At 46.1% G+C, this 14,318-nt stretch overlaps 1 protein-coding gene across 1 annotated transcript in view; it reads right to left on the reverse strand.

The window, feature by feature from the left end:
- LOC310957445 (cadherin-12-like) overlaps positions 1 to 13,187 on the reverse strand; it is a gene marked incomplete at both ends in the record, with an annotated part of 44,567 nt that extends 31,380 nt beyond the window's left edge. Inside the window, one exon of the mRNA XM_083928007.1 lies at positions 12,888 to 13,187. Within this exon, the coding sequence (XP_083784133.1) occupies positions 12,888 to 13,187 (300 nt within the window). The remainder of the gene's footprint in view (positions 1 to 12,887) is intronic.
- Between the last annotated feature and the right edge of the window lie 1,131 nt (positions 13,188 to 14,318).

A 14,318-nucleotide genomic window follows, 5' to 3' on the forward strand; every position in this document is an offset into this window, starting at 1 on the left:
CAAAAAAGACCACACGAGCTGCACACACACATCCTGCTGGGAGACACAAACATTAAAGTTCTCCATCCAACTTGTTTGTGCTTTGTCGTCTCGCAGGCCTCTGCTGATCGTGGTGGTGCCTGCTGCCATGGTCCTGCATGTCGCTTCCCTCTACTATTATAATCTATCACCTCAGTCTGTCTCTGTCTTTGTGTCTGTCCTTGTCTCTCTCTGTCCATCTGTCCGTCTTTTCTCTCTCTCTCTCTCCTTCTCTTCCTCTCTCCGGTGCAGACAGATGTGCGTCCTCCACAGAGCTGGGTCTGTCTGACGTTCCTGTCAGTTAAAGTGAAGGTTTTCGTTGCCACCGTACTCTACGGGGGAATTGTTGGGTCTCTGTAAATCATAAATAAGTCATAGAGTGTGGTCTTTACCTACTCTGTAAAGTGTCCTGAGATAACTTTGGTTATGATTTGACACTATAAATAAAATTGAATTGAATTGAATGGAATATTAAAGTCCCAGTCGGCAACATTTGTGTGCTCATATTCACTGAAACTGACACTACGCTCTGACAGAACAACATAAATCATCCGCTCTTAGAAAAAAACACGCCTCTATGTGCACGTAGAGCCTTGTTGTTTGCTTTGCAAATATCCACCGCGCCCGTATCATCCTGTCCACTCAGCACAGAGCTGACTCTCAGGCACAGTTACAGTTCACGCCACAGATCCCCCCTCCTTCCTCACGCTTTCTATGAGTAAGTCAGCCAGCCTACCTCCATGTTGCGTCTACTCCATGCCATTTATTGATGAGAGAAGACACAGGCGCATTCACAGGAATCTGGTGCACGTGCACTGACGAGAACTCGATTGGAGAGAACTGAGAAGCTCATTGGTAGAGGGGGAGGGGCGTGAGAGTTGTAAACATTTGAAATTTGACGGAGTCAGCTCGCTCTTCCAGACTTTCAGACTGCAGTTTTAACATGATGTCAGAGTGTCGTTATTGTGACTTGTCAGAAGATTTGCAAGTACTCATCAGTTTTCAATACATTTCTCTTTTCTGCTGGGATGAAAAAAGGTTGTGAGAGGAGAAGACTGTGAACATACAGGACAGGTGCTTATATCAATCCAAGCCCTGATGGTTTATCTTTAACAGGCAACCAGCAGCCGACCAGTTCTTGTCAGCGTTTTCACAGCAAATGTCGGCTGTCTGGACAATAGACTGGACTACATGTCACTGTAGTGGTGAGCATGTGCATCTGCATTTGCAAAACAGCCAATAGGAACGTGCTCTCTCTCTCTCTCTCTCTCTCTCTCTCTCTCTCTCTCTCTCTCTCTCTCTCTCTCTGAAATGACCCGTGTTTGGCCCAAGTTTCCTGTCACAGGTAGATTTTATAATGCTTGAAAACAGAGAAAGTGCAGAAGTCTAGATTTCTCTCACTTCAACACTTTTTGTAATATGTTGAAAGATGTTTATGGATTTTTGACGAGCAGCGCCAAAACTAAACTGCGTCCCTCAGCTTCAAGACTTGATATAACTTCATTTTTCACTGTCTTAGCCATTAGCTATTGATAGCTCAGTGTGAAGGGGAATTATGGTGTTTTTAGAACAAGTGCAGCACAGATTACAACTAAGCATGTTTCATTTGTGTGGCCTGTTTGCCTGTTAGTGGAAACTGATAAGACACACGTGTTTGGTTGTAGCTCCTCTGGTCCTTCAGGACTCCAGCTCTGCCGTAATCTCCTCAACCTGTCTGTGTCCACGGATCCGACCAGAGGTTTTAGCACTAAAAGCTCTGACTCAAACTCCAAGCGGCATAAGGTCATCTGAGTCCCTCTGCCCCCCCTCCTTCCCTGCAGCCCTGCCCCCTTCGGTGTTAATCAAGCTGTGATCCAGATATTAGCACCAACAGTAGATTAATCAGGGAGCCTGCTTACTGAGTCTGACAGCCTCTTCAGGCCTTGCACATGTTCTCCTAAGCTTAGAGAAACGCAGCGCATCACGAAACGCAACGCATCACGATGACAACATCAATGCGTGTGACGTGTTACGGCGTGATGACGTATGGACAGGCAAGAAGCATTCTCCGAGGCCCAGGTAGTGTGAGTACAAACGGGCCTGGGGCGCGGGGGGAGAGGGAGGGGGGACAAGTACCCTAAAGCCTGGGGCGCGGTGCGGAAGGACAGTGTGAGAGCGCCCTTACTTGCAAAAGTGTTCTCTCCATTTCCAACTATCACCAATGTATTCTTAAGTAAAATAGCCAGTGGGATAACATTTATGTCATGGTTTAAGCAGTCAAAGTTCAAAGAATGAACCAAAGGCCAGATCCAGACTATATGTGTAACAGCAATAAAGGAGGATATATCATGCCATTGGTACAAAGTTTCAAGGCACGTCCTCTCAAATGGACATTCACTCACCGTGTTTCCATAACGAAAAAGGCCGAGAGGGATTTAGGGGGGGGGGGGGCGTTCTTTCTCGAGAGACATAATAGTTTGATTTAAGGTGGCCGTATGATTCACAATGTCGACTAATGTATGAGTAACATGAAAGAAAACACTCCACCTTAAAAACTCTGGGTGCTGTAAAAGTGTGTTGACAGACAGGCTGTCACCCCGCTTGTGTGTGTGTGTGTGTGCGTGTGTGTGTGTGTGTAAATGGGGGAGAGAAAGAGGGAGCATGCAGCAAAGGACTACAGGTCAGAATCCAACCCGGCCGCTGCAGCACTCATTTTAATAAGCCCGTGCAGAGATGTGCATGCACAGATCCTTTCCTGCGCTGTATTCTTCTACACTACTGGATACAAGTGTCTACTCTGCTTCACCGTGTAGTTGTGGCGTCTGTACTACCACACCAAACGGTGGTAAAACAGCCACTCGAGTGACTCACATGCAAATTAGGGGCGTTTCAGCGAGATAGACCCGCCTCGTTGCGGATATACGACCCTAATGGAAATGCACCTGTTTTTTTTTTGTATTTTTTTGTATTTTTTTAGAACTGGAGTCACATCCTGGTAACTACTGCATATCCCTGCAAGATCCAGAAAGTAAACAGGAAGATGTTGTGAACTACTCCTGCCCAGTTTCAACTGGTTTGGTCTAGCTTAGTAAAGTTAAATTAATTCATCTTTTAAAGGGTTGGGTGATTATTTTTTTAAGATTTTGGATCTTTTTCCGTCACTTTTATTGAGTCAAATTTGAAGCGAATCCCTTCGGGGGGTTTCTAAGATATCGTATTCACATGAATGAGACGGATGGACGGATAACCCGGACACAATGCCTCCGGCCATGGCTGTTGCTGAAGCGGAGGCGTAATGAAATAAAAAAAATCAGTGCATTCAACCGTGGAAATTATTTACAACCCAAGAATTGCAAGAATCCTGCATTTTCAGAGCTTCACTGTATAATGTGATCTCAGTTGGGACATCACATGGACAGTATGTGCTGCCTGGATTAGTTAAAACAAGTCAGCTCATTTGCATGCCACTGTCATGATCTGTGCTCCCTCATATGTACCGGTGCAATGTTTGAGAAAAGCTACATGATGGAACAAAGTGCAGATAAGCATCCGCAGAGTATGGATCCATCATTGATTTCTAATGATGATGCTACTGTGCGTCAGCTTCCTAATGTGCGATGACACAGAAGCTAGTCAAAAAATGACTCACTCGGATATTTATGGTGAATTAATCAGAGATGAAAACAACACATGGCAGAGACGCTATAAAAACCTTAACAAGTGGAATTTAATAGATATCCATCCATATGGTTCTGGTTTGTATGATATCAGGGCTTCACCCTGACTGCACACTGAGGCTTTACACTACTTTACAGCATCCATTAATAAACAGACGGGTGGTTTTCATTCAAAAACTTTAGTGTCTGTTAGGAGTAAATGGGCGGCAATATCTCAGTCCATAGGTGACTTGGCTGGGAACCGTAGGGTTGCTGGTTCAAGTCCCTGTGTGGACCATGTATGGAGCGTGGACTGGTGGCTGGAGAGGTGCCAGTTCATCTCCTGGGCACTGCCGAGGCACCGAACCCCCAACTGCTCGGGGCGCCGGCCACTGGCAGCCCCCTCTCTCTAACATCTCTCCTTAATTGCATGTATAGGTCGTGTGTGTGTGTGTGTGTGTGTGTGTGTGTGTGTGTGATAATAAGAGTGAAAAACATTCAATTTCCCCTTTCTTCTAAATGCCACTTTGAGGATCAGCACTTCAGCACCACGGACAGCTCCCGACTCATCAGAGTAGCTTCTGTTCAACACTGACGTTCTTAAAGCCCTTTCATACACCATTACAGTAATGTGATGGCTATTTGGACCAAACAGCATTTGTGTAACACATTCAACACGTCGTGCATGTCATCACATTAACATAAAGGCTGTGCTGTGTTGAAGATCTAATGATCTGTGTAACAAACAAACTTTGTGTCTTAATGACTGAACCTAGCAAGAGGAGCTAGCAATGTAACTTGTTCCATGTCTGGAAAAGGCTTCAGTCTGCCAACAACAGGTATAATCTTTGTACTTTGTCACACATTGTTGAAGAAATACTCTGAATGATCACTGTTATTTTAATGCAAGGATCATTTATCAAAGGGAGACATAAACAGGAGGTACTGATCCTTAAGAATTGAGAATCTGGAGGGAACACGGCAGCTGTGGACAGTGAATCTGAACAGTGTGAAGTCACTGCTACTGACGTTAAATTAGAGGGCCTTATTTCCATGATCTATGGTGCAGGGTCTAAAGTGTAAGATGCAAGTGCATTTAGGGCAAAGTGTAATTTCCCATTCCCTATGAATGCCAAGTGTGCCTGCAGCAGGCGCATTGCTATTTAAGCAGCATGTTCTGGAAATCCAAGAAGTGAGCGATCTTATGTTCTCTGTCCATCAAAAAATCAATTTAATTGCTTTTGAGCAAAGACACTGATTACCTGTATGACTGAGGAGGAGGAGGAGTGGGTGGTGGGGGAGGTGGGGGAGGAGGGGGAGGAGGAGGAGGAGGTGGTGGATGTTTGTATGTTGTGTATGTTTGTAACAGCTCTGATGCCATCAGAATCTGTCCTTGAAGCTTCTTTCCTCCACCCACCACCCACCTTTTCTTTAATGATTCACTAAAAGATCAGAAGCTGCTTTCAGTGATTGTAAATGTTTCCATGATCACAAAAAAAGTCTGAGTCTCTAGGGAGGTGTTCCAGGCACGTCCAGCTGGGAGGAGGCCTCGGGGAAGACCCAGGACCAGGTGGAGAGATTAGATCTCCACACTGGCCTGGGAACGCCTCAGGATCCCCCAGTTAGAGCTGGTTAATGTGGCCCGGGAAAGGGAAGTTTGGGGTCCCCTGCTAAAGCTGCTGCCCCTGCGACCCGACCCCGGATAAGAGGCTGAAGATGAGATGAGATGAGATGAGATGATCTTTGTTGATGGATTTTTCCATAACACTGTTCTACAGTAGACTAGATGAGCTGCCATGACAACACTCATGTTATGGATCGACTGTGTACAGAAAATGAACATTTATAGCACAGTGTTAAAACTGCTCAACATCGCACGTTAGTAAACAAGTGGCCAAGCCAGATTCTAACAGACTGGTAGATGATTCGCTGTCATCTGTGATATTATGTTCTGCTTCTGCACGACGTGAACATTGTAAAAACCCAGAGTGTGTAGTTTCTTGTTTAAACTAAACTACTCATCATCCACTCAACTTTAAGAAGTAGTCTGTTTTTCCTTGAATAAAGAACGAGACAGGACCAAGTATGAAAACACTCTCAGAGTCAAGGTTCCCCTTATAAAGTCTCACTCCAGGTCAGGATTGAGCTGCTCCAGGTTTGGGCACCAGCAGCTGCTTATGCTGGAAAGTGTTTGTATTAAATTAGCAACAACTGAATCAAGCTAACTCAGTTTCTCTCTCTCTCTCTCTCTCTCTCTCTCTCTCTCTCTCTCTCTCTCACCCTCTCTCTCTCTCTGCCAGCTGGAGGTCTCAGGCCTCCTGCAGAGAAAAAGCCACTGTGATAGGCCGGCTGGTTGAGAGCTGCTGGCAAGTTAGTTTGCCAACCTGATCACATCCACAGAACAATCCTGAGCTGCTCTTAATACTTTCAGGACTGTCGTTTGGAGTTGGTTTGGTGTGAAGTGCTTCTCATGACTAAATCCTCTCTGGTTAAATGATCAGAAATGCAGAGCAGAGAAAATTCTGCCGGACATAATTAAGGATCTCACTAAAATACCAAACACTGTGCTGATCATATCATACATATTTCATGAAACTGGGTTCTGCCAACAGCTAGAAAAGGCTGTAATTGTATATACTTAATGAATAGGAAGTGTAGAGGCCCTTGCCTTTAAATGGCAGATCTGAACCCCATAGAGAATCTCTGGAAAGTCCTTAGCAACTAAGAGCGTGCTCACACTGTCCTTTTGGCCGCGGCCAAAACCGGTTTTTCAGCTAAAGTCTAGTACCTTTAAGTAGTGTGAGCGCACCCGCTCCGCGCTCAACTGGGGCCAGCTGGCCCTCCACGGCCCGCTTGAAAGAGGTGGGCTTTAGCGGAGCCGTTTGCACATGTACGAGCACGAGCGTGCGCACGTGTACTCGCACGAGCACGAGCCCTACGGCAGTAGCGTTATGTCCGCCTGTTCGGACATGTAAATAGAAGGACGGACCATGCGCGGACATTTAACAACAACAACAATGGTGGTGAAAGGTTCATGTTGGTGTGATGCGGAGGTGGAGTGTTTACTGCAGATTTGGTCGGATGAAAATATTCAAAAACAGTCGACAAGACGCACAAAAACTCCGAGGTCTATGGAAAGATTTGTAAACAAAGCCACACACACGCGATCAATGCGTGTGACGTGTTACGGCTTGAAGGCGTATGGACAGCAAGAAGCATTGGCCGAGGCCCTGGTAGTAGACAAGTACCCTAAAGTCCGGGTCTCGGTCCGGGAGGATAGTGTGAGCGCGCCCTAAGTATTGTCTAAGGGCGCACTCACACTGTCCTTCCGCACCGGGCCAAAACAGGTAGTGAACAGTGGAAGATACTGAGTCAGAACGGACGCAGATCAAACCAGAGCAGTGTGAGAAACTAGTGATGTCCTGTGGGCGCAGATGTGCTGAAGTCATTCAAAGCTGTGGCCTCTACACTTCCTGTTCATTTTTGAATCCTACAGAAGAAAACATGGTTGAAATCTTCTCTTCTGACACAATAAACACTGTTCTCTCATTTTTGATCACTGTGTTTTTCACAAAATAGAGGTTTTTGTTGAAGTGCCTTGGTTATTCATGACCGAAAGAAGGAGGTCGCGGGTACAAGCGTCTGAAATGGGTTTCCTCAGGAGGGTGGCTGGAGTCTCCCTTAGAGAGAGGGGGAGAAGTTCAGCATCCATGAGGAACTCGGAGTAGAGCCGCTGCTCCTTTGCGTTGAAAGGAGCCAGTTGAGGTGGTTCAGGATCATCTAGTAAGGATGAACCCTGGGCGCCTCCCTAGGGAGGTGTTCCAGGCACGTCCAGCTGGGAGGAGGCCTCAGGGAAGACCCAGGACCAGGTGGAGAGATTAGATCTCCACACTGACCTGGGAACGCCTCAGGATCCCCCAGTTAGAGCTGGTTAATGTGGCCCGGGAAAGGAAAGTTTGGGGTCCCCTGCTAAAGCTGCTGCCCCCACGACCCGACCCCGGATAAGAGGCTGAAGATGGGATGAGATGCCTTGGTTATTTATTTAGGATATTCTATCAAATGCTGGACAATAAATGACAATATTTCAGAATAAATCAAGTATTAATATTTGTTCTCTAACTTTGATCTCCAGTGTATATTTATTAAGCAAGCCATTTAATGCTTTACATGTTTGGCAAATGATTCAATTATCGAACGATGCTCACAAATGATTCAATTATGTCAAATCTTTCACTTTAATACTTCATCACTGAGATTCTGACAGTGTACATAACGCCATTCCTGCTGCCCCAGCAGTCTATTGTATGGCTACAGTCCACTGTTCCTCACCACGCTGCCAACCCTCATTTTCAATGCAGAGTGTGGCTTCATTTTGACACATTTTGTGACTGAATTGACCTTTGTTGTCCAATAACATTAGACTATCAGACAGGAGGTTCAAGTTATGACAGCTGCACGTTTGACTTTACTCATCGTGATGACAGAAGCTTGATCCTTATAGTGAGCTTGCAGCCATACTGAGGTTCTTGGGTTCCACTTCTGAGGCCGCATAGAGGTTAACTTACAGCTACCAGAGTGCTTTATCAGTGTCCGTCAGACGGTCATATAGCTTCAGACACAGGAAAGAGCGGAGGAACAGATTATGTGTACTTGCTTTGCAATAGAGGCCTCTGACCCTAACCCTGTGATTCATGTGTCTGCGCAGAATGAGAAGAAGATCTGCACATAAAAATATAAATCTGTGTCTGCACAGAATATTTCTGGGGAATTATACAATACAAAATGTATATTTTATGTATAGGCAACAATGAAAAAGATGCTTGGCTTAAACATCAACTAAAGCTAAAGCAGCACAGGATGGAGTTCCAGAGGAAATTACCAGTTTTTGGAGGAACTACATTTCCGTATTTGTCCAGTCTTTGTGTAGTTTATTTGATTTATTTTTGATGTTATTGCTTTGATTTGTTGTAGAGTCAAAAACTACTTTCAACAATAATGAAATAGACAAAAACTAATCTGATATGTTGACATGAAATGTAATTGGCACACTTCAACGTCTGTATGAGACTCAACAGGCGACTGGCTCCAATGTAAAACCATCCGCATCAATGTTATTCATTCATTCAGAGACGAGTGCTTTGGAAGTCAGGTGATTTTGAACGCTAATGGAGAAGGTAACGATGGTTGGGTCACTCCCACGTCAGACTTTAACCCAGGAGACCGCATCACTTTAAGTCTTGTTTTTGTCCTAAGATCATCTTATCTCATCTTCAGCCTCTTATCCGGGGTCGGGTCTCGGGGGCAGCAGCTTTAGCAGGGGACCCCAAACTTCCCTTTCCCGGGCCACATTAACCAGCTCTAACTGGGGGATCCCAAGGCGTTCCCAGGCCAGCGTGGAGATCTAATCTCTCCACCTGGTCCTGGGTCTTCCCCGAGGCCTCCTCCCAGCTGGACGTGCCTGGAACACCTCCCTAGGGAGGCGCCCAGGGTTCATCCTTACTAGATGATCCTGAACCACCTCAACTGGCTCCTTTCAACGCAAAGGAGCAGCGGCTCTACTCCGAGTTCCTCACGGATGCTGAACTTCTCCCCCTCTCTCTAAGGGAGACTCCAGCCCCCCTCCTGAGGAAACACATTTCGGCCGCTTGTACCCGCGACCTCGTTCTTTCAGTCCTGACCCAGCTTTCATGACCACAGGTGAGGGTAGGAACCAGGACTGAGCGGTAGATCGAGAGCTTTGCCTTCCTCAGCTCTCTTTTCGTCACAACGGTGCGGTAGAGCGACTGCAACACCGTGTGTCCTAAGTTGAAAATGAAAATTAATTTACACAACAAATATACTTATTTTAACTCAAACCATGATCGTTCCCATGACCTAGCAAAGTTGTAAATTCAAGTTAACCTTAACCAGTGTGTTGAGTGAACTCTGGCAGAGCTAAATCTGTGCATGTTCACATGGGCGGAAATTGCATCGTACCCCTGCCACCGTGATCAAAACTGCACCAGTATAGAAGCTGGCATGTGCTACAAGAATATTTCTGCAAATTACATCCATTAATTTATTCAACTGATAGTGACGGGCAAATTAGGCTTCATTAAGCACACATTAGCAGTCTGAGTCACCATTCATTGAGCCTGTTTCTTTAAACCAAGAGCTCAATTTAGTGCGTTCAACAAATACAACTGATGTTTCATGAAGCCTCATAAGCCAATCACTACTCAGCTGCTTTAACCACAATATATGCCTTTGCCATCACCTTTGCTGCTTCTTATTTATAGCAATCCACCCAATGTGCCATACACACACTAAAAGAGATCCAGCCCAGGGGGCAGTTTTATGGGGGGGCTCATCCATACGGGTCTTACATGGAGCCAATGATGTGGGTGATTGGTTGGCATCCAGTGGCTTCATCAATATTACTGTCGAGCGTGGCTGGATGTCGTCTGAAGCTTGCCCTGAGTGAGTGTCTTTGTGCTGTTACGTTATCTCCTAAACTAACTCACTGCCTCCTCTTGGATATTGTCTTTAATTACTGCGCAGTACAGCTATCGATCCCGGAGACACAGTCTTCAGAAAGGAGACTCAGATAACAAAGAGGCTTTTGATGTCCCCCCCTCATTGTGAGCCTCACCCTCCAAACATCATTGTCAAAGATAAAGGGAGGGTTAAAGGGTTTGAAAAGAGCACTGGCCATCACTGACAGACAGGATGCTTTCTGACTGAAAATCAATTATCTGGACGCAGGAGAAAAAAAATATGCCAAAAATGGGATTTTTTTGGGGGGTGAGATTGGTTCGTTACTTGTCTTGTGGTTAGGTTGATTACCTTTAGTTCTATTTAGTTTTGTTACTTTTCTGTAAGGTCACCCTGATGCTAGATGTTGTAAATAAACCAGTTAAAGGGCTGCAAAATGCTTTGTTGCTGTTGTTGGGAACTAGGAAGAGGGGAGTCTTAGGGCGCACTCACACTGTCCTTCCGCACCGGACCAAAACCGTTTTTTCAGCTAAAGCCTAGTGCGTTTGACCAGTGTGGGTGCACCCGCTCCGCGCATAGCTGTGGCCAGCGGGCCGTCCACGGCCCGTCTGAGAGAGGTGGGCTTTTATAGAGCGTGTTTGCACATGTACGAGCACGAGGCCTACGGCAGTTCTGACGTAATTTATGTGCGCCTGTTCGGACATAGAAAATAGAAGGAGGGACCATGCGCGGACATTTAACAACGACAACAATGGCGGCGAAAGGTTCACGTTGGTGTGATGCGGAGGTGGAGTGTTTACCGCAGATTTGGTCAATGAAAAGATTCAAAAACAGTCGACAGGACGCACAAAAACTCCGAGGTCTATGGAAACATTTGTAAACAAAGAGACGCATCGCCATGACGTCAATCAATGCGTGGGACGTGTTACGGCGTGATGACGTATAGGCAGCAAGAAGCATTTGCGCGAGGCCCAGGTAGTGTGAGTACAAACGGGCCTGGGGCGCGGGGGGAGAGGGAGGGGGGTCAAGTGCCCTAAAGCCCAGGGCGCGGTGCGGAAGGACAGTGTGAGTGCGCCCTTATCTTCCACGCTGTGCTAAGATTTCCCCCAAGCGGTGTCATGCCCAGAGAGGGTTGTCACATAGTTGACACTAACTACCAACAGCAGCTCTTCTTTCTTGAATATGGGCTTTTCTGTGCCACAGTTCCCTGAAATTCAATTTATGATCATCCTGTATTAATTACAAGTCCCCCTCAAATCAATGATACGTGTTCCTTCTGTTTCTGCCCTCTAACATGTCGTGCATTGACTATAGTGACTTGTATCTGAGCGAATGTCACTAGAGAGGTGTTTTCACATTCCTCTCCTGAAAGAGAAGATGTCTGTGCGTGTCTCAGCAATTTTAGATTTCAATTGATCCTGGGCAGCTTTAGTTGGTATGTTACTAATCCATAAACCAATCACTCTCTAAGATTTGAAACACTACTGCAGAGGGAAGGACGACACAGCACCGGCAAGGAAAACATGAAACCTCCAGCTCAGAGTGGACGAGATAACCAACAGCAGAAACTTATAATAGATGCTAACAACACTTACCATAACTTAGGCTAACTTTAGCTCCATTGGTAGGCAGCTTGTGCTCCGTGTCTGTCTATCCACCTGCGGGGCTCCACTGCCCCACTGCCTCCTGACTGAAGCCAGCTCAAACATCTATGTATATGGCTGATTGTGTTACTCATGTGAAGTGTTAAGTAATCTTCTTCTCTTAGGGCGCACTCACACTGTCTTTCCGCACCACCCCCGGGCTTTAGGGTACTTGTCCCCCCTCCCTCTCCCCCCGCGCCCCAGGCCCGTTTGTACTCACACTACCTGGGCCTCGCTCAAATGCTTCTTGCTGTCCATACGCCATCACGCCATAACACGTCACATGCATTGATTGACGTCATCGCGATGCGTCGCTTTGTTTACAGATCTTTCCACAGACGTCGGAGTTTTTGTGCGTCTTGTCGACTGTTTTTGAATCTTTTCATCGACCAAATCTGCAGTAAACACTCCACCTCCGCATCACACCAACGTGAACCTTTCACCGCCATTGTTGTTGTTGTTATATGTCCGCGCATGGTCCCTTCTTCTATTTTCTATGTCCAAACAGGTGCACATAAATTATGCCAGAACCGTCGTAGGCCTCGTGCTCGTACACATGCGCACGCTCGTGCTCGTACATGTGCAAACGCGCTCTACAAAAGCCCAACTCTCTCAGACGGGCCATGGACGGCCCGCTGTCCGCAGTTATGCGCGGAGCGGTTGCACTCACACTGCTCAAACGCACTGGGCTTTAGCCGAAAAAGCGGTTTTGGCCCGGTGCGGAAGGACAGTGAGAGTGCGCCCTTAGGTCTCAACCTAGGCAGAGGGTGGGTTGAAGCCAAATGCATAGTTCCTCAATGCGGGAGAAAGAGTAGTTGTGCTTCCACCCCCTTCAATGTGGGAGCCAAACTAAATATTTATTGTAGAAAAGTAGTTTTTTAATTATTTAAAACATGTTTGGACTCCTCCTCATCCTCCTTCCTGACCCTGTTCATGGTTAATGGTTTTATTTGGCTTTCCTTTACCCGCAGGTAATGGTATGTGTGTATAGCTTTCATGGTAAATGTATATCTGCATCCTTTCTATTAACCTTTTAATTGGGCCCTTCAGTTTAAAGGTTCCCATTAAATGAAAGCTGAAAACCTTTAAAGGTCAGATGTAAACAACATGTACTCACCTTTCCAACATACTGTGGTTCAGATCCCATGTACTCCTCCAGGACAAAGAACTGGTTCCAGACCCATCCTCTTTTAATACGCTGGACCCTCAACCGCCCGTGTCTCCTTAGCTTCGCCCTGCCCTCGATTGATGGCACTTCCACCAAAGAGGCTCTCACAGTCTTAACTCCAGGCCCTCCCCTGGCGGACATCCCTCCAACCTTAGTCCTGTTCTGAACCTGCAGGGGGATTTGGGAGCTGTAGTCCAACAGGAAACAGGAGCCCACCAGAAACAGAGTGGCATATTCCCTTGTGATCATCAGGGAGTATCTCTGGTAATGAAGAGTAAAAAAAAAAAAAAAAAGCTGCTATATCCAGATTGGATATGGACATGTATCCAAAACTGGATTTGCCCTGGAGATAAGCATTGGACGAAGTTTAAACTCCAAAATTTGAGGTGAGGAAAGGAGTCTGTCAATTAGTTGTCCTTTGCTGCTGAAGTGCGATAGTCACTGAAGATCATTATGTTGGATAAAAGATACAGTGAACGCTTTGTTTGATGTTGACTGGGGTTCACGCAAAGTTCACTGTTTTCGTGATATTCAGGTGATATTTGGAGTTTGACTGCAGAGGAACCAAGATACGGTAGATGACCACCGTTTCTTCTCTTCAGTCCTCACCCAGACACCTGGAGAACAAGATGGAGATAAGAAGATAAGCATCAACAGCTGACATCGGGCGTGAGGCGGGGTCCACCCTGGACAGGACGCCAGTCTATCACAGGACACATAGAGACGAACAGAGACGGACAACCATTCACACCTACGGGTGATTTAGAGTAATCAATGAACCGAACACCTGCACGTCTTTGGACTGTGGGAGGAAACCGGAGAACCCGGAGAAAACCCACGCAGACACGGGGAGAACATCTTTCATTACAATATTTATTTATTATTATTATTATTATTATTATTATTATTATACTTCATGAACTGTGTTCTAACAACAGTGCAGAGCTTGCCTTGCTCCTTTTGATGTGTGGAGTACAGAGTTAGGGCCACCTTCCTCTTGTATAATGTGGTATGGGTCACCGGTAAAATGTCACTGAAACAGATGCAAAACAGCCGTTTTTTAAAACTTGACCTAGATCTGCTCACATTTCTCACTGAATGCAAAATAATTAATTGTAACTGCTGCATTCAAGTCTTTATGGCAGCTGCCATTCCCAGAGAAACCACAAGGATTTAAAACCAAATATGTATTTTGATGAGACAATTCTCCCGTGGACACAGATCTCATCTCATGTCATCTCATCTTCAGCCTCTTATCCGGGGTCGGGTCGCGGGGGCAGCAGCTTTAGCAGGGGACCCCAAACTTCCCTTTCCCGGTCCACATTAACCATCTCTAACTGGGGGATCCTGAGGCGTTCCCAGGCCAGTGTGGAGATCTAA

The sequence above is a fragment of the Echiichthys vipera genome, assembly GCF_963691815.1.
Source record: "Echiichthys vipera genome assembly, chromosome: 15".
NCBI classification, from domain to species: domain Eukaryota; kingdom Metazoa; phylum Chordata; class Actinopteri; order Perciformes; family Trachinidae; genus Echiichthys; species Echiichthys vipera.